Genomic DNA, 19,242 nt, shown 5'->3' with positions numbered 1-19,242 from the left:
ATACAGGACATGTTTGAGGGCAGCAGGACTGGTGAGGTGTGACAGAGGAGTTGAAGGTGAAGGTGGGAGTGCATCAGGGATCAGCCTTGAGCCCCTTCCTGTTTTGCAGTGGTGATGGATAGGGGAACATATGAGGTTAGACTGATGCTTTCACTGCAGATTACGACGTCATCTGCAAACATCATGGTCCACAGGGATTCCAGTCTGACCTCATCTGTCAGCCTATCCATTACCACTGCAAGCAGGAAGGGGCTCGAGGCTGATCCGTGATGCACTCCCACCTGCACCGTCACACCTCACCACTGTTCTGTTGCCCTCAAACATGTCCTGTATTCTTCTAACATACTTCTCTGCCAGTCCAGACCTCCGCATGCAGTACCACAGTTCCTCTCTGGCTACTCTGTTGTAGGCTTTCTCAAGATCTACAAAGACAATGTAGCTGCTTCTGACCTTCTCTGTACTTTTACATCAACATCCTCAAGGCAAATTATTAATCTGTGCTACTGTTTCTAGGCATGAAACCATACTGTTGCTCGCATTCCTCAGGCATCTTCTGACCAGCGAGAATTCTGTTGAACAAGATGGTCAAAAACTCCACAGCCACCTCTCCTACATGCTTCCAAAACTCCACAGGAATGTCATCAGGACCAACAGCCTTTCCATTTTTCATCCTCTTTCATGCCTTTCTAACTTCCCCCTCATAATCATTGCCAATTCCTGGTCCACCACACTTGCCACTTCTACTTTCCCTTCTCTCTCATTTTCTTCATTCATCAACTCCTCAAAGTATTCTTTCCATCTAGCTAGCACACTGCTGCCACCAGTCAACACATTTCCATCTCAATCCTGAATCACCCTAACCTGCTACACATCCTTCCCATCTCTCTCCCTCTGTCTGGCCAACCTGTATAGATCCTTTTCTCCTTCTTTAGTGTCCAACCTGGCATACATGTCATCATATGCCTCGTTTGGCCTTTGCCACTTCGACTTTTGCCCTATATCGCATCTCAATGTATTCCTTTCTCCTCTCAGTGTTCCACTTCTTCGAAGCTAACCTCTTTCCTTGAGGATTTCCTTACTTTGAGGTTCCACCACCAAATCTCTTCTCCCCTTTCCAACGAGAAGAGGCCCTATTTCTGTGTACTTTTACACACGACTTTAAATGAAATGTAATGACTTTAAAATATGTATCAATACAAGAACAAGGCTTCTCCATGATAAAAACTCTGAAAACAAACATAGATTGAAACAAGTGTACTGATTTGACTCACCAAAGTCGACATCCGAGAGCAGTTCCCCGACATCTGCTCGCCGCCGTGCGGCACGTCAGCGTCCGCTCCGTCCACACTCACTAAACTTTGACTCACGGCTTGCGTGTTCGTCACGTGACTCTTGGCGGCGGCGCACGCCTCGTAGTTGTAGACGTGCGGGAGCGTCCCCGCCGTCCCCAACGTGTCGCAGTAGCGCGGCGGATAATACGGAATGACGGGGAGGTCGGAGCGGTACAGGACGCGAGACCGTCTCCACCTGTACACTTTGAGCGACACGATAAGCAGCAAGCAGGCGACGAAGAGGAAGGAGACCGCGGCCAAAGCCGAGACTAAGTAAAAAGTCAGCCGGTCGTCGTAGTCCTCGCTAAAGTCGTCGGCGAACTCCGACCTCAGCACTTCGGGGAAGCCGTCCGCCAGCGCCACGTTGACCGCGACCGTAGCCGAACGAGAGGGCTGCCCGTTGTCCTCCACTACGACAGTCAGTCTTTGTTTGACAGCATCTTTATCAGTCACTTGGCGGACAGTTCGCATTTCTCCATTGTGGAGGCCCACTTCAAACAGCGCCCCCCTGTCTGCGCCCCCAAATTTGTGCTGCACTTTATAGGAGAGCCAGGCGTTCTGTCCAGAGTCCACATCCACGGCCACCACTTTAGTCACCAGATAGCCCGCGTCTGCCGAACGAGGCACCATTTCGGCGTGCGGCTGGACCGGGTACAGGACCTGAGGGGCGTTGTCGTTCTGGTCCCGGATCAGGACGCCCACGCTCACGTTGCTACAGAGAGGAGGGGAGCCTCCGTCCTGCGCTCGCACCGCAAAGTCCAGCCGCTTCATCCGCTCGTAGTCGAAGGAGCGCACGGCGCTGACGACTCCGCTTTGGGCGTTCACGGACACAAACGAGGCAATCGGAGTTCCCCCGATCTCGCCCTGCTCCAACATGTAAGAGACACGAGCGTTCTGGTTTTCATCTGGGTCTTTGGCACTCACTCTCAGCACGGAAACACCCGGCGAGTTGTTTTCGGCGAGGTTGGCACGATAAAAGCTGACGGCAAACACAGGAGCGTTGTCGTTCACGTCGGAAACTTTCAAATGAAAAGTTCTCTCGGCGGAGAGGGGAGGCGAGCCGGCGTCCGACGCGACGACTGTGATGTTATATTCGGACACGCTTTCGCGATCCAAATCGGCATCGGTCACCAAGGCAAAATAATTGCGCACGTTGGATTTCATGCGAAATGGAACGCGGCCTTCGATGGCGCACCTCACGTGACCGTTTTCGCCAGAATCCTGGTCTTTCACGTTCATGATGCCGATCGTGGTACCAGCCGGGGAGTCTTCTGAAACCGGACTCGTGAAGGACATCACATTGAGGACGGGGACATTATCATTCAAATCTAGGACTTCGATTTCCACTTTGGTGGAGTCTGTTAATGAACCTTGATCTTTGGCTTCAACCATGAATTCTATTGACTTGTCTTTTTCATAATCGATTTGTTTTACGACCGATATGCATCCTGTCATCTCATCAATATGAAAGAAATCTGCAATTCCTGCTTTTGATTTTGAAAACGAGTATGTGACTTTCCCATATGAACCGCTATCAGCATCAGTGGCATTCACAGTGAGAACGTGAGAGCCTTTTGCTGCATTTTCAGTCACTTTTGCTTTGTAAACGGTTTGATTAAAGACGGGTGCATTATCATTTGCATCTTGAATGTTAATATCTATATTTACCGTACCTGACCTCTGTGGATTCCCACCGTCCACAGCCACTAATTTAAGGGAAAGTCGCGGCTGCTGTTCTCTGTCTAAGGCTTTCTGCAGGACCATTTCTGCATATTTTCTCCCTCCCGGACTGACGTGTTGCTTCAAAATAAAATGATCACTCGGTGTCAAAATGTAACTCTGCACGCCGTTTGCATCCACGTCAGCATCATACGCACTCTCCAACACAAAACGGGAGCCAAGTGCAGCAGACTCACTAATTTCGAATTCTAAATGTTTATTTTCAAAAGTGGGCGCGTTGTCGTTGACGTCCAACACTTCGATGGTGACCGGGTGCAATTCCATGGGGTTTTCCAACAAAATCTCGAAGGTGAAGCTGCACGGCGTCACGTCTCCACACAGCTGTTCTCGATCTATCCTCTCATGGACAACCAGGAGCCCTTTGTCCGCCCTCAGCTCGGCGTACTGGACGTTCTCCCCGGTCACGATGCGGGCCCGCCCAGAACGGAGTCTTTTCAGATCCAAACCGAGATCTTGGGCCACATTTCCGACGAGCGAGCCTTTTTTCATCTCCTCGGGGATTGAGTAGCGGATTTGGGCCTCGCTCGCGTGGAGAAAAAAACACCAAAAGACAAAGAGGCCGGCCGCGCGTCGCCATCGCATTCCTCCTCGGCTCGGATGAATGTTTTTAGCCTCCATATGAAATTAAAAATATTCCAATAAAGGGACGCAATCGAAAAAAAGACAGAACCAAAGCAGGCGCAATCAGATGCGCGTTATTTGAGCTCAACGATTGTACGTCGTTCACGCGAAGCGCTCTGGTGCCAAATGGCAGCGACAGAGGAGGGAGCTGCACTGCATCACACAGCGCCAACACATCCATTTACCATGTAACAGCGCCCCTTAGAGGCCGATATGCCAAACTGCCCAGTTAGAATAAAAGCTTCAACATGGGGGGGGGAAAACATCCTTGAATATGTTATGTCCTGTTAAATAACTGCATTAAATATAATAAAAAAATTAACATAAAGACATATTTTCCTAGTTAAGGTTGTCACCTGAACAAACAGCTAATCAACACAGTTACAGGCACGACGTCGTGTGCGTAAGAGTCATACAAATGATATAAATGATGATTATTGATTGGAATTCTTCAGAACGAGCGCTGGTCAACAAATCCCTTGGAAGCTGCCCTTCAGCACCATGGACAGAGACACGACTGCAGGAGGAGCTCACTGCTCACTTTGGGGCGAGCGAAACATTATTTGGAAAAGTACAATGCACGACTCGTCCACTCCCTCTTATCATGATGTAATATGACAACAATAAAAAAAAATACATTATTGATGAGGCTGCATCTTTTCGATGTTTAGTTCCAGAATATTGACATACAGTGGAACCTCGATTTAACAGACGATTACTGGTCAGAGGATCGTCTGTTACAGCTGATTGTCCGTTCGATTGAAGCCTTTTTTTGGTGGCCATTTGCACCCATATTACCGGACAGTACAAAATTGGCTTTGTGCTTTTTCATGGCCTAAAATGCACATTAAAGTACCAAGCTGTTGGTAATACATATTTTTTAAAAACTTGGAAATGTTGGAAAAGTTTTATATTTTATCCAAACTTACGACGCTGATGCGCTTGATGTAGAAAGTGCTGACGTATTTGCCATAGGCCGCTTGCTTTCGTGAGTCATGACAAATTAGTGTGCTTCCTAATTCCAAATGTGTTGCCATTGACGAACAGCTTCACTAAAAAAAATAAAAATTTTTATTTTTATTTTTTTAAACTGTTACTGTACCAAAAATAGCATGTTCCAGACTCCAGGGATTTATGTGTTGTATTCCTCGTTGAGTGAATACCGCAGCCATGTGCGCGCTCTCTGCGTAGAGCTTTATGCGAAAACATATAGAACTCGTGCCATCATGGCCACCACGTCAATACAATTGAATGTTGCCACATTCAACATGGCCGCCAAATAGGAATGGTTGAACCTGTTCATATTGCACGTCCGTGACACGGAAATAGGTGCATCCCAGTCTTGCGTGATTAGTATTCCCACATAGTTTCTAGGCAGGACAAACCCTGCTCCAATATTACTGGCTCTAGGACACGCGCCGTTACACTATGATTGGCTGTTGTATACCTGTAAAACATGCCCTCCTGCTTCCCAACGTTAAAAGAAGTATGTGATTAAAGTGTGGGGGCATTGGTAAATTCCCAACTAAACCGAACCCACCCTAATCCTTAATTTAACCCATTTCAAAACGCCTTGGTCCCAAACCTAGCCCTAATTCTAACCATAACAGGTTATTTTTATTTTGGAGAAAATTTAACCCTGTTTGGGATGGTGATCTCGTGGGGTCGTGTCCCAACTCGAAACCATGTGGGAATGCTCACAACGCCCCAGTCGCTGCAGAGATTGCGCCACAAATTGAAACAACATTGCTAACTGCTACCAAGTTTGAGAAACAAGACAGGATTCAAAATGGCTCTCTGAAAGCCGGAAAAAAAATATACTAAACCGGTATCCTGATGATACGGATATAAGAGACCTTTTACCGAGTTGGAAATAGTCATCAACTGCACGCTTGCTGTCATTAATGAAGTGAGTTAACAGCTCTGAAATAAAAGTGCCTTTCTCAGAGAGAGCGACTAACTCTTCGCAGAGTCGAAGTTCTTGCAAAGGACGTTGCAGGAAAGTTTCTGCAAACCTGGAAAAAGCAGAATGTACTGTACGTCTATTGCTGTGGGCAAACCAACTGATTGTGGTTGATTGCGAAAATGAATTTCTTTTTTAATCGTATTCAATTTTAGACTTTAAGAGACTCACTGAAGTCTGTGTGGTGGTTCACACTGATATGAATGCTGGTTCTTGTAACATGAAACAATGATGTCGTCTTGGTTTGGTTGTGCACCATCTCGTTCTTTAATCAAGCTGTGATCATATTCAACATAACATTAAAAGTGAAGCGAGTAAAAATGCTGAGTGGTTAGTACCTCTGGGAAACCACTGGCCAAAAAAGCAAATGTCAAGCACTGCTTGGAAGTATGCAAATTTAAAAACTACAAAAGTCAACTGAGTATCAACAACAGATTTGCATTAACTTCAAAATATCAACCTTTCAGCAACAAAGCAAAACAAGTCATACAACCTCGAGAAGGAGTAAAAGTCATGAAACAGAGAAACAATTGACTCACCAAAGTCGACATCCGAGAGCAGTTCCCCGACGTCTGCTCGCCGCCGTGCGGCACGTCAGCGTCCGCTCCGTCCACACTCACTAAACTTTGACTCACGGCTTGCGTGTTCGTCACGTGACTCTTGGCGGCGGCGCACGCCTCGTAACTGTAGACGTGCGGGAGCGTCCCCGCCGTCCCCAAAGTGTCACAGTAGCGCGGCGGATAATACGGAATGACGGGGAGGTCGGAGCGGTACAGGACGCGAGACCGTCTCCACCTGTACACTTTGAGCGACACGATAAGCAGCAAGCAGGCGACGAAGAGGAAGGAGACCGCGGCCAAAGCCGAGACTAAGTAAAAAGTCAGCCGGTCGTCGTAGTCCTCGCTAAAGTCGTCGGCGAACTCCGACCTCAGCACTTCGGAGAAGCCGTCCGCCAGCGCCACGTTCACCGCGACCGTAGCCGAACGAGAGGGCTGCCCGTTGTCCTCCACTACGACAGTCAGTCTTTGTTTGACAGCATCTTTATCAGTCACTTGGCGGACAGTTCGCATTTCTCCATTGTGGAGGCCCACTTCAAACAGCGCCCCCCTGTCTGCGCCCCCAAATTTGTGCTGCACTTTATAGGAGAGCCAGGCGTTCTGTCCAGAGTCCACATCCACGGCCACCACTTTAGTCACCAGATAGCCCGCGTCTGCCGAACGAGGCACCATTTCGGCGTGCGGCTGGACCGGGTACAGGACCTGAGGGGCGTTGTCGTTCTGGTCCCGGATCAGGATGCGAACGGCGGCCGCGGAGCTCAGCGGAGGGGATCCGGAGTCGCGGGCGCTCACGTTGAAGTCGAACGACTTGATTTGTTCGTAATCGAAGGATCGCAGCGCGCGGACGACGCCGCTCTCCGGATGGACCGAGACAAAAGAGGACACGGCTGCTCCGTGAACTTCTTTCTCCTCCAGGAAGTAAGACACTCGAGCGTTCCGGCCCCAGTCCGCGTCACCGGCACTGACGGTCAAGACGGAAAAACCGGGAGGGTTGTTCTCTGCTACGGTCTTCCTGTATTCCGACTGATGGAATTCGGGCGGGTTGTCGTTCACGTCGGATATTTGAACGTTGACGTTTTGACTACTAGACAGAGGCGGAGAGCCTTGGTCGGACACTGTGATGGTCACGTTATATTCGGGGACGCTTTCCCGGTCTAAGAAGTTTTCGGTCACTATAGTGTAGTAACCCGCTAACGAAGACTCGATTTTAAACGGGACGTCAGCGTTAATGGCACACTTGACAACACCGTTGCCGTCAGCGTCGTCATCATTCACGTTAAAAACAGCCACGGTTGCACCTGGGGGAGAATCCTCAGGTATGGACTGAGAAAAGGACATCAACTTGATTGTGGGGACGTTGTCGTTCACATCAATTATGTTGATGAATAACTTTACATGTGTCTGTATAACCTCCGTGGTCACTGGCCTGGACGTTTAACTGATAACTCTTTGATTTCTCAAAATCTAATTTACCTGAAACTTTAATCTCTCCAGTTTTAACATTTACATCAAAAACCTTTTCTGTGTCTTTGGTAGAACGAGTGGAATATGTGACGTCACCGTTGAGGCCCGCATCAGCGTCGCTTGCACTCACAGTCGCGATCAAGGTTCCTGCAGGTGAATTTTCTCGCACATCGACCTTATAAACAGGTTGAGTGCACACTGGCGCGTTGTCGTTGGCGTCCAGCACAGTGATTTGAATTCTCGCCGTCCCTGATCGATGTGGCTCGCCACCATCTGACGCAATCAACATGAGTGTCAGACTCTCCTCCTGTTCTCGGTCTAAAGGCTTCTGTAAAACCATTTCCATGAATCTGGCTCCATCTGGTTGATTTTGTACTTCCAATTTAAAATGATCTAAAGGCTTAAGAACATATTTTTGAAAGTCATTAATACCAACATCTGGGTCATCCGCATTCTCGAGTGAGAAACGCGCCCCGGATGCGACACTTTCAGCGATTTTCAAATGAATTTCCGACTGAGGGAAGGACGGACTGTTGTCATTCATGTCCACGACCTCCACTGTCACGCGATAAAGTTGGATGGGATTTTCTAAAATGATGTCGAAAGTGAAGCTGCAGGGCGTCGTCTTTCCACAAAGCTCCTCTCGGTCGATGCGCTCTTGAATGACAAGTGTGCCTTTGTCTCGCTTGAAATCAACATACTGTCGGCCTCCTTTGCTAATAATACGAGCTTTACCTGCTACTAGTCTGGCCACATCCAAGCCCAAATCTCTCGCAATGTTCCCCACGAAAGAGCCTTCCGCCTGCTCCTCCGGTATGGAATAGCGAGCCTGTCCGCTCACGGAGCGCAGCTCACAGAGACAAAGAACGACAAACAGTGTGCGCCATCGGCCTCTGACAGCGCGCATCCACAGACGCTCCATCGCGGATCCGAAAATATCCAAACAGCGACAAGAATCCTTGACAATAAAAACCGAATCAAACACGAGAATCCACGGAAAACGTTCCTCGTCGAATGGCGAGCAGAGCGTCGTCTTTCTCGTCTGCGAAGCTCGAAAAGGAGTCCGAGAGGAGGACTGCTGCACGGACGAGTTTCCTTCGAATTCAATGACGTAGCACGAGCGGCGCTCAGAGCATTTTGGCGGTAGTGCACCTCCATGTGATTGCCAACGGAAACTGCTTTTTTTTTTTTTTTTTTAATAATCTGGGGCCACAAAATAACAAAATAGCAAGACTGGACAATTGGATGTTGTACTTAACGCTTTTGGAATCGGGTTGTTTGCATTTTCTATTTTACCAATATGACACATATGTGAAAAAAATCCTGGACAAAATATTGATCTCAAGATGTTAAAATAATTTCATAAATAGCGTTTTCTTTTGCAAAAGTTTAATTTTAAAAAATACATATATACTTAACTGATATTTTTATTTTGTTTGGAAAGAATGCATTCAATATTCAATCCAGACTATTTTTAAAAAAATCAACAAAAGGTATGACAACATGAACAAATGTTGAGAATGATGACACAGATATGATACCTAAACTTCAAACAACAATACAACCACGAAAATAAGGTGTTAATACATAACTACGGAGGAAATTGATTTCGCAGATAAAAAAGAAGAACGAACGAGTTGTAATAGCTGCTCCAACTTCATTTGTATGTCTGAATTGTCAGCTCCAAGCAATTCCAGCACCATGGACAACGACAATGAACATCCAGCCCAACACATTTGAATTGTTACCAAAAGTTTTTTACTTTTCATTTGAGTTCATAATCATGGCTAGAAAACTATGATTATCCAATTAAACAAACCTAGATACAATATTTCATATGTAATAAGTCCGTACGGTGCAAAAAAAGGACAATTAAAAGGATGGATTGGCATCCACTTCCCGAACTGTTCCTCCACCTGCTCCCTACTTTCACTGCAGATCACGACCGTCCAGCCATCCATTTTCTGAGCCGCTTCTCCTCCTTAGGGTCGCGGGCATGCTGGAGCCTATCCCAGCTATCATCGGGCAGGAGGCGGGGTACACCCTGAACTGGTTGCCAGCCAATCGCAGGGCACATACAAACAAACAACCATTCACACCTACGGGCAATTTGGAGTTGTCAATTAACCTACCATGCATGTTTTTGGGATGTGGGAGGAAACCGCAGTGCCCGGACAGAACATGCAAACTCCACACAGGCGGGGCCGGGGATTGAACCCGGTCCTCAGAACTGTGAGGCAGACGCTCTAACCAGTCAACCACCGTGCCGCCGAGATCACAACGTCATCTGCCAAAATCATGGTCCACAGGGATTCCAGTCTGACCTCATCTGTCAGCCTATCCATTACCACTGCAAGCATGAAGGGGCTCGAGGCTGATCCCTGATGCACTCCCACCTCCACCTTCAACTCCTCTGTCACACCTCACCACTGTCCTGCTGCCCTCAAACATGTCCTGTATTATTCTGACATACTTCATCAAGTGTGGTGGACCAGGAAGTGGCAATGATTAGTAAGGGGGAAGTTAGCAAGGCATTAAAGAGGATGAAAAATGGAAAGGCTGTTGGTCCTGATGACATTCCTGTGGAGTTTTGGAAGCATGTTGGCGAGGTGGTTGTGGAGTTTTTGACCAGCTTGTTCAATAGAATTCTAGTGCGTGAGAAGATGCCTGAGGAATGGAGGAAAAGTGTGCTGGTGCCCATTTTTAAGAACAAAGGTGATGTGCAGAGCTGTGGCAACTGTAGAGGAATAAAGTTGATGAGCCACACAATGAAGTTATGGGAAAGAGTAGTGGAGGCTCGACTCAGGACAGAAGTGAGTATTTGCGAGCAACAGTATGCTTTCATGCCAAGAAAGAGTACCACAGATGCATTATTTTCCTTGAGGATGTTGATGGAAAAGTACAGAGAAGGTCAGAAGGAGCTACATTGTGTCTTTGTAGATCTAGAGAAAGCCTATGACAGAGTACCCAGAGAGGAACTGTGGTACTGCATGCGGAGGTCTGGAGTGGCAGAGAAATATGTTAGAATAATACAAGACATGTACGAGCGCAGCAGAACAGCGGTGAGGTGTGACAGACGAATTTAAGGTGGAGGTGGGACTGCATCAGGGATCAGCCCTGAGCCCCTTCCTTTTTGCAGTGGTGATGGATAGGCTAACAGATGAGGTTAGACTGATGCTTTCACTGCAGATCACGACGTCATCTGCAAACATCATGGTCCACAGGGATTCCAGTCTGACCTCATCTGTCAGCCTATCCATTACCACTGCAAGCAGGAAGGGTCTCGAGGCTGATCCCTGATGCACTCCCACCTCCACCTCTCCACTGTTCTGCTGCCATCGTACATGTTCTGTATTATTCTAACATACTTCTCTGCCACTCCAGACCTCCGCATGCAGTACCACAGTTCCTCTCTGGGTACTCAGTCATAGGCTTTCTCAAGATCTACAAAGACAATGTAGCTCCTTCTGACCTTCTCTGTACTTTTCCATCAACATCCTCAAGGAAAATTATTCATCTGTGCTCCTGTTTCTAGACATGAAACCATACTGTTGCTCGCATTCCTCAGGCATCTTTTGACCCGCTAGAATTCTGTTGAACAAGCTGGTCAAAAACTCCACAACCACCTCGCCGACATGCTTCCAAAACTCCACAGGAATGTCATCAGGACCAACAGCCTTTCCATTTTTCATCCTCTTTCATGCCTTTCTAACTTCCCCCTTACTAATCATTGCCACTTCCTGGTCCACCACACTTGCCTCTTCTACTCTCCCTTCTCTCTCATTTTCCTCATTCATCAACTCCTCGAAGTATTCTTTCCATCTAGCTAGCACACTGCTGGCACCAGTCAACACATTTCCATCTCTGTCCTTAATCACCCTAACCTGATGCACATCCTTCCCATCTCTCTCCCTCTGTCTGGCCAACCTGTATAGATCCTTTTCTCCTTCTTTAGTGTCCAACCTGGCATACATGTCATCATATGCCTCGTTTGGCCTTTGCCACCTCGACTTTTGCCCTACATCGCATCTCAATGTATTCTTTTCTCCTCCTCTCAGTGTTCCACTTCTTCTCAGCTAACCTCTTTCCTTGAATGATTTTCTTTACTTTGAGGTTCCACCACCAAATCTCTTCTCCCCTTTCCAACGAGAAGATGCCCTATTTCTGTGTACTTTTACTCAAGCCTAGCTTTCAGGTTCTGAACACGACTGTAAATGAAATGTAATGACTTTAAAATATGTATCAATACAAGAACAAGGCTTCTCCATGATATAAACTCTGAAAACAAACATATATTGAAACAAGTGTACTGATTTGACTCACCAAAGTCGACATCCGAGAGCAGTTCCCCGACATCTGCTCGCCGCCGTGCGGCACGTCAGCGTCCGCTCCGTCCACACTCACTAAACTTTGACTCACGGCTTGCGTGTTCGTCACGTGACTCTTGGCGGCGGCGCACGCCTCGTAGTTGTAGACGTGCGGGAGCGTCCCCGCCGTCCCCAACGTGTCGCAGTAGCGCGGCGGATAATACGGAATGACGGGGAGGTCGGAGCGGTACAGGACGCGAGACCGTCTCCACCTGTACACTTTGAGCGACACGATAAGCAGCAAGCAGGCGACGAAGAGGAAGGAGACCGCGGCCAAAGCCGAGACTAAGTAAAAAGTCAGCCGGTCGTCGTAGTCCTCGCTAAAGTCGTCGGCGAACTCCGACCTCAGCACTTCGGAAAAGCCGTCCGCCAGCGCCACGTTGACCGCGACCGTAGCCGAACGAGAGGGCTGCCCGTTGTCCTCCACTACGACAGTCAGTCTTTGTTTGACAGCATCTTTATCAGTCACTTGGCGGACAGTTCGCATTTCTCCATTGTGGAGGCCCACTTCAAACAGCGCCCCCCTGTCTGCGCCCCCAAATTTGTGCTGCACTTTATAGGAGAGCCAGGCGTTCTGTCCAGAGTCCACATCCACGGCCACCACTTTAGTCACCAGATAGCCCGCGTCTGCCGAACGAGGCACCATTTCGGCGTGCGGCTGGACCGGGTACAGGACCTGAGGGGCGTTGTCGTTCTGGTCCCGGATCAGGATGCGAACGGCGGCCGCGGAGCTCAGCGGAGGGGATCCGGAGTCGCGGGCGCTCACGTTGAAGTCGAAGGACTTGATTTGTTCGTAATCGAAGGATCGGAGCGCGCGGACGACGCCGCTCTCCGGATGGACCGAGACAAAAGAAGACACGGCTGCTCCGTGAACTTCTTTCTCCTCCAGGAAGTAAGACACTCGAGCGTTCCGGCCCCAGTCTGCGTCACCGGCACTGACGGTCAAGACGGAAAAACCGGGAGGGTTGTTCTCTGCTACGGTCTTCCTGTATTCCGACTGATGGAATTCGGGCGGGTTGTCGTTAACGTCGGATATTTGAACGTTGACGTTTTGACTACTAGACAGAGGCGGAGAGCCTTGGTCGGACACTGTAATGGTCACGTTATATTCGGGGACGCTCTCCCGGTCTAAGAAGTTTTCGGTCACTATGGTGTAGTAACCCGCTAACGAAGACTCGATTTTAAACGGGACGTCAGCGTTAATGGCACACTTGACAACACCGTTGCCGTCAGCGTCGTCATCATTCACGTTAAAAACAGCCACGGTTGCACCTGGGGGAGAATCCTCAGGTATGGACTGAGAAAAGGACATCAACTTGATTGTGGGGACGTTGTCGTTCTCATCAATTATGTTGATGAAAACTTTACACGTGTCTGTATATCCTCCATGATCTCTAGCCTGGACGTTTAACTGATAACTCTTCGATTTCTCAAAATCTAATTTACCTGCAACATTAACCTCTCCCGTTTTAACATCTATGTGAAAAAGGTCTCTTTCTTCTTTGGTAATATGAGGAGTGGAATATGTGACGTCACCGTTGAGGCCAGCATCAGCATCGCTTGCACTCACAGTCGCGATCAAGGTTCCTGCAGGTGAATTTTCTCGCACATCGACCTTGTAAACAGGTTGAGTGCACACTGGCGCGTTGTCGTTGGCGTCCAGCACAGTGATTTGAATTCTCGCCGTCCCTGATCGATGTGGCTCGCCACCATCTGACGCAATCAACATGAGTGTGAGGCTCTCCTCCTGTTCTCGGTCTAAAGGCTTCTGTAAAACCATTTCGATAACTTTTGCTCCATTTGGTTGGTTTTGTATTTCCAATTTAAAATTATCTGATGGTTTTAGTATGTATTTCTGAATATCATTAAGTGCAACATCAGGGTCGGCTGCATTCGCGAGAGAGAAACGAGTGCCAAGTGTCACACTTTCAGCAATTTCCAAATGAATTTCCGACTGAGGGAAGGACGGACTGTTGTCATTAATGTCCACGACCTCCACTGTCACGCGATAAAGTTGGATGGGATTTTCTAAAATGATGTCGAAAGTGAAGCTGCAGGGCGTCGTCTTTCCACAAAGCTCCTCTCGGTCGATGCGCTCTTGAATGACAAGTGTGCCTTTGTCTGGCTTGAAATCAACATACTGTCGGCCTCCTTTGCTAATAATACGAGCTTTACCTGCTACTAGTCTGGCCACATCCAAGCCCAAATCTCTCGCAATGTTCCCCACGAAAGAGCCTTCCGCCTGCTCCTCCGGTATGGAATAGCGAGCCTGTCCGCTCACGGAGCGCAGCTCACAGAGACAAAGAACGACAAACAGTGTGCGCCATCGGCCTCTGACAGCGCGCATCCACAGACGCTCCATCGCGGATCCGAAAATATCCAAACACCGACAGGAATCCTTGACAATAAAAACCGAATCAAACACGAGAATCCACGGAAAACGTTCCTCGTCGAATGGCGAGCAGAGCGTCGTCTTTCTCGTCTGCGAAGCTCGAAAAGGAGTCCGAGAGGAGGACTGCTGCACGGACGAGTTTCCTTCGAATTCAATGACGTAGCACGAGCGGCGCTCAGAGCATTTTGGCGGTAGTGCACCTCCATGTGATTGCCAAGGGAAACTGCTTTTTTTATTTTTTTTATTTTTAATAATCTGGGGCCACAAAATAACAAAATAGCAAGACTGGACAATTGGATGTTGTACTTAACGCTTTTGGAATCGGGTTGTTTGCATTTACTATTTTACCAATATGACATTATAATATGAAAAAAAATGCTGGACAAAAATATTGATCTCAAGGTGTTGTTAAAATAATTAAATAGTTTTCTTTTGCAATTTAATTTTAAAAGTTTAAAGTTGAATTTAAAAAAGAGATTAATACATACTTAACAGATATATATTTATTTTGTTTGGAAAGAATGTATTCAATATTGAATCCAGCCTATTTTCAAAAATCAACAGAAGGTATTGTTTCAACAAATGTTGAGAATGATGACACAGATATTAAACCTAAACTTTAAACAACAATACAGCCACGAAAATAACGTTCATACATAACTACTTTGGAAATTGATTTCAGCGAATCGAAAACGCAGTCAAAAAGAACGAACGAGGTTGAATCGCTGCTCCAACTTCATTTGTATGTCTGAATTGTCAGCTCCAAGCAATTCCAGCACCATGGACAACGACAATGAACATCCAGCCCAACACATTTGAATTGTTACCAAAAGTTCTTTACTTTTCATTTGAGTTCATAATCATGGCTAGAAAACCATGATTATCCAAGTAAACAAACCTTGATAAAATATTTCATATGTAATAAGTCTGTACGCTGCAAAAAAAAGGACAATTAAAAGGATGGATTGATATCCACTTCCCTAACGGTTCCTCCACCTGCTCCCAGCTTTCACTGCAGATCTCGACGTCATCTGCGAACATCATGGTCCACGGGGATTCCAGTCTAACATCATTTGTCAGCCTATCCATTACCACTGCAAACAGGAAGGGGCTCGGGGCTGATCCCTGATGCACTCCCACCTCCACCTTCAACTCCTCTGTCACACCTCACCACTGTCATGCTGCTCTCATACATGTCCTGTATTATTCTAACATACTTCTCTGCCACTCCAGACTTCCGCATGGAGTACCACAGTTCCTCTCTGGGTACTCTGTCATAGACTTTCTCTCGATCCACAAAGACACAATGTAGCTCCTTCTGACATTGGCTGTACTTTTCCATCAACAACCTCAAGGCAAATTATTCATCTGTGCTACTGTTTCTAGGTATGAAACCATACTGTTGCTCGCATTCCTCAGGCATCTTCTGACCCGCTATAAATCTATTGAACAAGCTGGTCAAAAACTCCACAGGAATGTCATCAGGACCAACCGCCTTTCCATTTTTCATCGTCTTTCATGCCTTTCTAACTTCCCCCTTACTCATCATTGCCACTTCCTGGTCCACCACACTTGCCTCTTCTTCTCTCCCTTCTCTCTCATTTTCCTCATTCATCAACTCCTCGAAGTATTTTTTCCATCTGCCCAGCACACTACTGGCACCAGTCAACACATTTTCATCTCTATCCTTAATCACCCTAACCTGCTGCACATCCTTCCCATCTCTCTCCCTCAGTCTGGCCAACCTGTATAGATCTTTTTCTCCTTCTTTAGTGTCCAACCTGGCATACATGTCATCATATGCCTCGTTTGGCCTTTGCCCAACATCGCATCTCAATGTATTCCTTTCTCCTCTCTTCAGTACTCTCAGTGTTCCACTTCTTCTCAGCTAACCTCATTCCTTGAATGATTTCCTGGACTTTGAGGTTCCACCACCAAATCACCCTCTCCCCATTCCGACTGGAAGATGCCCTATTTCTGTGTACTTTTAATCAAGCATGGCTTTCAGGTTCTGAACACACGACTGCAAATGAAATGTAATGACTTTAAAATATGTATCAATATAAGAACAAGGCTTCTCCATATAAACTCTGAAAACAAACATATATTGAAACAAGTGTACTGATTTGACTCACCAAAGTCGACATCCGAGAGCAGTTCCCCGACGTCTGCTCGCCGCCGTGCGGCACGTCAGCGTCCGCTCCGTCCACACTCACTAAACTTTGACTCACGGCTTGCGTGTTCGTCACGTGACTCTTGGCGGCGGCGCACGCCTCGTAATTGTAGACGTGCGGGAGCGTCCCCGCCGTCCCCAAAGTGTCGCAGTAGCGCGGCGGATAATACGGAATGACGGGGAGGTCGGAGCGGTACAGGACGCGAGACCGTCTCCACCTGTACACTTTGAGCGACACGATAAGCAGCAAGCAGGCGACGAAGAGGAAGGAGACCGCGGCCAAAGCCGAGACTAAGTAAAAAGTCAGCCGCTCGTCGTAGTCCTCGCTAAAGTCGTCGGCGAACTCCGACCTCAGCACTTCGGGGAAGCCGTCCGCCAGCGCCACGTTGACCGCGACCGTAGCCGAACGAGAGGGCTGCCCGTTGTCCTCCACTACGACAGTCAGTCTTTGTTTGACAGCATCTTTATCAGTCACTTGGCGGACAGTTCGCATTTCTCCATTGTGGAGGCCCACTTCAAACAGCGCCCCCCTGTCTGCGCCCCCAAATTTGTGCTGCACTTTATAGGAGAGCCAGGCGTTCTGTCCAGAGTCCACATCCACGGCCACCACTTTAGTCACCAGATAGCCCGCGTCTGCCGAACGAGGCACCATTTCGGCGTGCGGCTGGACCGGGTACAGGACCTGAGGGGCGTTGTCGTTCTGGTCCCGGATCAGGACGCCCACGCTCACGTTGCTACAGAGAGGAGGGGAGCCTCCGTCCTGCGCTCGCACCGCAAAGTCCAGCCGCTTCATCCGCTCGTAGTCGAAGGAGCGCACGGCGCTGACGACGCCGGTTTGGGCGTTCACGGACACAAACGAGGCAATCGGAGTTCCCCCGATCTCGCCCTGCTCCAACATGTAAGAGACACGAGCGTTCTGGTTTTCATCTGGGTCTTTGGCACTCACTCTCAGCACGGAAACACCCGGCGAGTTGTTTTCGGCGAGGTTGGCACGATAAAAGCTGACGGCAAACACAGGAGCGTTGTCGTTCACGTCGGAAACTTTCAAATGAAAAGTTCTCTCGGCGGAGAGGGGAGGCGAGCCGGCGTCCGACGCGACGACTGTGATGTTATATTCGGACACGCTTTCGCGATCCAAATCGGCATCGGTCACCAAGGCAAAATAATTGCGCACGTTGGATTTCATGCGAAATGGAACGCGGCCTTCGATGGCGCACCTCACGTGACCGTTTTCGCCAGAATCCTGGTCTTTCACGTTCATGATACCGATCGTGGTCCCAGCCGGGGAGTCTTCTGAAACCGGACTCGTGAAGGACATCACGTTGAGGACGGGGACATTATCATTCAAATCCAGGACTTCGATTTCCACTTTGGTGGAGTCTGTTAATGCACCTTGATCTTTGGCTTCAACCATGAACTCTATTGTCTTGTATTTTTCATAATCAATTTCTTTTACGACAGATATGCAACCTGTCATCTCGTCTATGCGAAACAAATCCGCTATTTCTGCATTTAATTTTGAAAACGAGTATGCCACTTGTGCATTTGAACCGCTATCAGCATCAGTGGCATTCACAGTCAGAACGTGAGAGCCTTTTGCTGCATTTTCAGTCACTTTTGCTTTATAAACGGTTTGATTAAAGACAGGAGCATTATCATTTGCATCTTGAATGTTAATATCTATATTTACCGTACCTGACCTCTGTGGATTCCCACCGTCCACAGCCACTAATTTAAGGGAAAGTCGTGGCTGCTGTTCTCTGTCTAAGGCTTTCTGCAGGACCATTTCTGCATATTTTCTGCCTCCCGGACTGACGTGTTGCTTCAAAATAAAATGATCACTCGGTGTCAAAATGTAGCTCTGCACGCCGTTTGTACCCACGTCAGCATCGTGTGCGTTATCCAGAACGAAACGGGAGCCAAGTGCAGCAGACTCAGTAATTTCAAATCGCAAATGACTATTTTCAAAAGTGGGTGCGTTGTCGTTGACGTCCAACACTTCGATGGTGACCGGGTGCAATTCCATGGGGTTTTCCAACAAAATCTCGAAGGTGAAGCTGCACGGCGTCACGTCTCCACACAGCTGTTCTCGATCTATCCTCTCATGGACAACCAGGAGCCCTTTGTCCGCCCTCAGCTCGGCGTACTGGACGTTCTCCCCGGTCACGATGCGGGCCCGCCCAGAACGGAGTCTTTTCAGATCCAAACCGAGATCTTGGGCCACATTTCCGACGAGCGAGCCTTTTTTCATCTCCTCGGGGATTGAGTAGCGGATTTGGGCCTCGCTCGCGTGGAGAAAAAAACACCAAAAGACAAAGAGGCCGGCCGCGCGTCGCCATCGCATTCCTCCTCGGCTCGGATGAATGTTTTTAGCCTCCATATGAAATTAAAAATATTCCAATAAAGGGACGCAATCGAAAAAAAGACAGAACCAAAGCAGGCGCAATCAGATGCGCGTTATTTGAGCTCAACGATTGTACGTCGTTCACGCGAAGCTCTCTGGTGCCAAATGGCAGCGACAGAGGAGGGAGCTGCACTGCATCACACAGCGCCAACACATCCATTTACCATGTAACAGCGCCCCTTAGAGGCCGATATGACAAACTGCCCACTTCGAATAAAAGCTTCAACATG

The 19,242-nt window shown here is 48.1% G+C and overlaps 4 protein-coding genes and 1 pseudogene across 11 annotated transcripts in view; all 5 read right to left on the bottom strand.

The window, feature by feature from the left end:
* Positions 1-19,242, bottom strand: part of LOC133485289 (protocadherin gamma-C5-like) — a 294,682-nt gene that overhangs the window by 65,144 nt on the left and 210,296 nt on the right. The window lies entirely within an intron of this gene.
* On the bottom strand, positions 297-4,347 carry LOC133485139 (protocadherin beta-11-like). Its single transcript, XM_061788523.1, has one exon. It carries the CDS (start codon positions 3,687-3,689, stop codon positions 1,191-1,193), a length of 2,499 nt encoding a protein of 832 aa, XP_061644507.1. The 5' UTR covers positions 3,690-4,347; the 3' UTR covers positions 297-1,190.
* On the bottom strand, positions 5,649-8,861 carry LOC133485209 (protocadherin beta-16-like; annotated as a pseudogene).
* On the bottom strand, positions 11,415-14,405 carry LOC133485301 (protocadherin gamma-A4-like). Its single transcript, XM_061788794.1, has one exon. It carries the CDS (start codon positions 14,403-14,405, stop codon positions 11,919-11,921), a length of 2,487 nt encoding a protein of 828 aa, XP_061644778.1. The 3' UTR covers positions 11,415-11,918.
* LOC133485298 (protocadherin beta-11-like) lies at positions 16,478-19,203 on the bottom strand. The gene has a single exon (XM_061788791.1). The coding sequence runs from the start codon at positions 18,986-18,988 to the stop codon at positions 16,493-16,495; it is 2,496 nt and encodes an 831-aa protein (XP_061644775.1). The 5' UTR covers positions 18,989-19,203; the 3' UTR covers positions 16,478-16,492.

This window comes from Phyllopteryx taeniolatus, chromosome 10 (assembly GCF_024500385.1).
Source record: "Phyllopteryx taeniolatus isolate TA_2022b chromosome 10, UOR_Ptae_1.2, whole genome shotgun sequence".
Taxonomy (NCBI): domain Eukaryota; kingdom Metazoa; phylum Chordata; class Actinopteri; order Syngnathiformes; family Syngnathidae; genus Phyllopteryx; species Phyllopteryx taeniolatus.
The sequence above is the reverse complement of the archived record's forward strand: the minus strand, read 5'-3'. Positions and strand labels throughout refer to the sequence as shown.

Bases quoted from the DNA above. Each gene is read 5' to 3' on its own strand.
- LOC133485139 (XM_061788523.1), bottom strand. From the start codon at position 3,689: ATGGAGGCTAAAAACATTCATCCGAGCCGAGGAGGAATGCGATGGCGA.
- LOC133485301 (XM_061788794.1), bottom strand. From the start codon at position 14,405: ATGGAGCGTCTGTGGATGCGCGCTGTCAGAGGCCGATGGCGCACACTG.
- LOC133485298 (XM_061788791.1), bottom strand. From the start codon at position 18,988: ATGGAGGCTAAAAACATTCATCCGAGCCGAGGAGGAATGCGATGGCGA.